Raw genomic sequence first — 4,148 nt, 5'->3', positions numbered from 1 at the left:
GTGGAGGGGGTTTTGGGATCCAGAGCAAAAACAGTAGAAATAGCTCGAGGTCGACGAGTTGCAATTTGGGGAGAGAGAACTGGATTGCCTGGAAGAAGAGGTGCTGGAGGCAGGGGAGGGACAATCATTCGCATCTTGCCTCCTGCAACCTGTTGCCAAGGTCCTGGAATAACTTGAGGGCATGCAGGACAAGGCCAGTTGTAGCGACTGTCCTGGCACTTGTGTCCACTTCCATCTAGGAACTTGGTGAAGATCTCCCTCCAGCAACGCCCCAAGGGATTGTTCAGAACCAATGTAAGGTCCTGTTGGCCCAGATGATCAGCATCTCTGCTGACAGGTGTTGTAAAGCGCTCCTTCTTGAAGTGGTAGAGTTGAATGAAAGCCAAGTCTCCATCACGACCTGCTCTTCCTGCCATCTGCAAGAAGTCCACTATCCCTCGAGGAGCTCCAACCACAAACACATACCGGACAGAGGGATAGTCATTGCCAGGGCCAAAGGCATCCGTAGCAACCATGACCTTGTACGTGCCATCGTACCACCTCTGAGCTATGTTCTCCCGGTCCTGGTTTGTGAGGGACTTGTCACTGCTTCCACGGTAAAACTCGCATTCCAGCCTTTCAGCTACAACTAGCCCATTGGCCACAGTTTGCACAAAGACCAAGACCCGATTGACTGGATTCTTTGACACTATGTTGAGAGTGGTGCGAACCTCCAGAGATATGAGGTCAAGTGTCTACAGTAAGTAGTCAGTATGTAGCCAACAGGGCCAAAAAATTAAGCTTACCTCAGAGTCAAGGTGGTCATATGTTGTTGGTCCTTTGAAAGACAGTTCAGGCCGATTGGAGACAGTGCGAATGACCTGAGTGTTGTCACCAGTGGCAAGGGTAAAACTGGTAGCGAGGTGGGAAATAGAGATGGGGGGAATAGTGGCTGAGAGAAGGACAAACTGCACATGGGCAATCCGTAACTCCTTGACCTGGTTCATAATGCCTCGATAGGACCCCTCAGTAAGAACCAAATGGGCCTCATCAAACACCATCCGGTTGAGCCGAACATCACTTCGAAGGGAAGTAACAGCCTGTTGCCAAGAAGTACCACCGGCAGCATCCAAAGAGACTAGAACAATGGGAGTTTGGCCAGAAAGATGTGGTCGAGAGGGGTTGTACACTTCAAAGGGATAGTCCAGGAGGGTAAGACGTCTCTTCCAGTCTGATAGCAAAGACCGAAGTGGCAAAAAGACTGCAGTGATCTTGTTGGACTCCAGTCTTGCAGCAGTAGCCACCACTGCACTCTTTCCAGAGCCAGTAGGCAGAATGACCACCAAGTCCTTTTGCCACTGAACTGCTGCCATGACAGCCTGCTTTTGCCCTTCATTCCGCCACTGAGCATCATTCTTCTGTAGCACTTGACGGAGTGTCTGAAGTGCTTGATTCTCAGTGGGCATGGGACCTATATGTTTTATTAAATACTCTGTTAGAGAACGTGCATGACCTGCTCACCAATAGGCATAGGTGGAAGTGCAGGGATAACTGCTGGGCGAGAGACAGGTGCAGGCAAGGCAGATGAGGGACCAATGGCTTTTGGCTGAGCAGTAGTCAATCTGAGAGCAAGTGCTGGACCATTTCTGGGGGCTGGGGATGTGGCAGTAGTAGGTGGACGAGACTGGAAGGGGATTGGGGGAGGTGATGAAGGTACAGGAGCAGGCTGAGGCTGAATAGGAGGAGGGGGAACAGGGTCATAGTACATGTCGTCAATATTGTGGTCTAGTGAAAAAAAGTTAGGATAGTAAGGTATACATGATACAGAATATCATGCCTTCTTGCTGGGATTGCTGATGAGGCTTTTGTCCCCCATGCATTTGCTGCAGTTGTGCAAGTAGCTGGGTTTGAAAGGCAGTGAAGCTTGCTGTTGTGGCAGCAGTGATAGCCTGTTGCATAGCAGCAAGCTGAGGCTGAAGCTGTACTGCTACCAACTCTGCAAGGGCCTCAAGATTGACAGCACCAGCAACTGCAGGCTGAGCACGAGGAGGGGGTGGCACGAAGTAGCGATGAAGAGAGTGCCTCAGAGAGGTTAATTCTCCACCTATATGCTCATGAGTCAATATAAACATATATCAATATATGCCACATACCAGGAACAAGCTTGAGGGCTATATGCCACCGCTTGGATGTGGCCAGAAAGGGCTTGATGTAGTCTTCAGGTAGGCCAGTTGCAGCGAGATTGGTAACTCCATATCGCAACCAGTCCACACGATGAGAGTGTCCTGCCTGTGCAGCATCAGGAGTGTCAAGATCTTCCTGCAGATACATCTCCTCCAGGCCTGCATGCTGTCGACGGAAGGGAGTGGAAACCTGGCGCCAGTCATGGACACCAAGGGGGAAACCAATGTACTGGTTAGTCCAGGACTTCATGGCATTTGAAAGGTCATCTCCAGTGAATGGCTTGTTGTAGTTAGTGAACAAGAAGTCCTGGTAGAGCCTCTTGACCTTGACATCCTCTGGAAACAGAACACTGGCACAAAGCTGGGCAAAGGGTTGGCACAAGGCCTCCTTGTACACCATCATAGCACCAAGTGAGGCATTGAGAGAGTGAGGGATTACTCTGTCTCTGCCCTGAGCTGCTCGCATCTTGTGGTAGGTCCTCATGAGAGCAATATGTCCATCAATGATACGGAGGGCACGAAGCATCCCTGTACGAGTGTTGACCCTTGGCATGGCAGTAAGCTCTGTTGTTCGCCCAGGAGCACCACAGTTCATCTCTACCTGGACAAGGCAAAGAAGATTGAACTGAGTGTAGGTAGAGAGCCAGATGGAGAGGTTGACAGCATTCCAAATGACTTCTCCATTCTCAATAGCAAGCACAAAACGCTCACACAAAGCAGGAGTGTCCAAGATATGTTGAGCAAGGCGATCAACTGGGCCAAGCACAGGGCGGTTAACACGGTCAGTGAAGAGGGAATAGTCAGGATCAGAGTTGCCCATGTCATCACGAAGTCGAGAGATGTCAATGGAGAAGTTGTGGTCAAAGAGAAGATCGTGAAGAAGGATGTGGATGGAGCGGTCCTCAAGGGCAGCCTGGCAGGAGATGAGATTGGGAAGGCTGACTTGACCACCTTTGAAGATCATGACTGTGTAGTCTGAGCCATCCTTCCAGGCCATATTGGGCTCATTCTGACTGGACATGACAAGAGCAGAGGCACGATGCTGGAGGGAACGGATGGTGTGGAAGGTGCTTTCCTGGCCAACAGTGAACCATGGCTGAAGGCTTCGAACCTCTGTGGCTAGGGTGTTCTCAGGGGTTTCAGGATCAAACTGCTGATGGGCATATGCTAGAAATGCCAGCCGCTGTGCACTCTCAGCATAAAGTTGTGTAGTTATGTAAATATTTACTCACCATGCAGTAGGTCATCTTGGCCAAGATACCTGTCACCTGATGTGGGTCCTTCAAGCTAAGGTCTGGTTTGACCTGAGTATGCATGATGAATCGAATGGTAGGGTCGTTGAAGAGGGTACGGCCAACAGGAGGATAGGTCTTGGTCCACAGGGCTATCAGGATGTTACAGATAAACTCTTGAACACCGCTAGCCTGATAGGATGCAGTGGGTGTCAAGGCCAACTGTTGAAACTCCTGAAGGGCCTCCTGCACATCTACGGGAAGCTTCAGATCATAGTTGGAGGTAGAGTCGGCGATGCGAATGAGGAAAATGATGAACTGAGTGAAAAGTTGACGATAGGCCTGCTGGGTATCCCCCATCTGATGAGGACCAAATGGAGTGTGGTTGAACTCACTGTATAAAAGTTAGGCTAAGTGCTCAAATGGTAGCTAATGACTCACCTGTTGCCAGCCTCGGTGTTCAAGATTTGCAAGGCCAGTTCACTGGATGCAGAAGGAAGATGGTAGGCATAATCAAAGAAGCAATGAACCCAGTCAATGACAGTGGTCCACTGCTCCTGAGCAGCTTTGGGGTGATCAGAGTAAGGAAAGATATCCTGAGGCTGCTTGTCAGCTAGCCATGAATACCAGCCAGTAGTCGTGTGCCAAGGAGACATTTGGCGATAATCAACCTGTCCAGCTAGCAGAGCTGAATGCTCATCAAGCCTTTTGCGAAGGTCTGACAAGTACTGAGCACTAGGAGTGGAAGATGTAG

General features: G+C 50.1%; 1 protein-coding gene across 1 annotated transcript; it reads right to left on the bottom strand.

Annotated features, from left to right (window-relative positions):
* Nucleotides 1-283: 283 nt before the first annotated feature.
* L226DRAFT_577055 (uncharacterized protein) lies at nucleotides 284-4,050 on the bottom strand (the record flags this gene model as incomplete). Its single annotated transcript, XM_067685504.1, has 8 exons — nucleotides 284-302; nucleotides 466-734; nucleotides 786-1,450; nucleotides 1,501-1,764; nucleotides 1,805-2,083; nucleotides 2,133-3,345; nucleotides 3,395-3,788; nucleotides 3,836-4,050. The coding sequence occupies 8 exons, from the start codon at nucleotides 4,048-4,050 to the stop codon at nucleotides 284-286; spliced, it is 3,318 nt and encodes a 1,105-aa protein (XP_067528241.1).
* Nucleotides 4,051-4,148: the final 98 nt, after the last annotated feature.

This window comes from Lentinus tigrinus, assembly GCF_003813185.1.
Source record: "Lentinus tigrinus ALCF2SS1-7 unplaced genomic scaffold L226scaffold_129, whole genome shotgun sequence".
Taxonomy (NCBI): Eukaryota; Fungi; Basidiomycota; class Agaricomycetes; order Polyporales; family Polyporaceae; genus Lentinus; species Lentinus tigrinus.
Note: the sequence above shows the minus strand (reverse complement) of the source record. Positions and strands in the feature narration are given on the sequence as shown.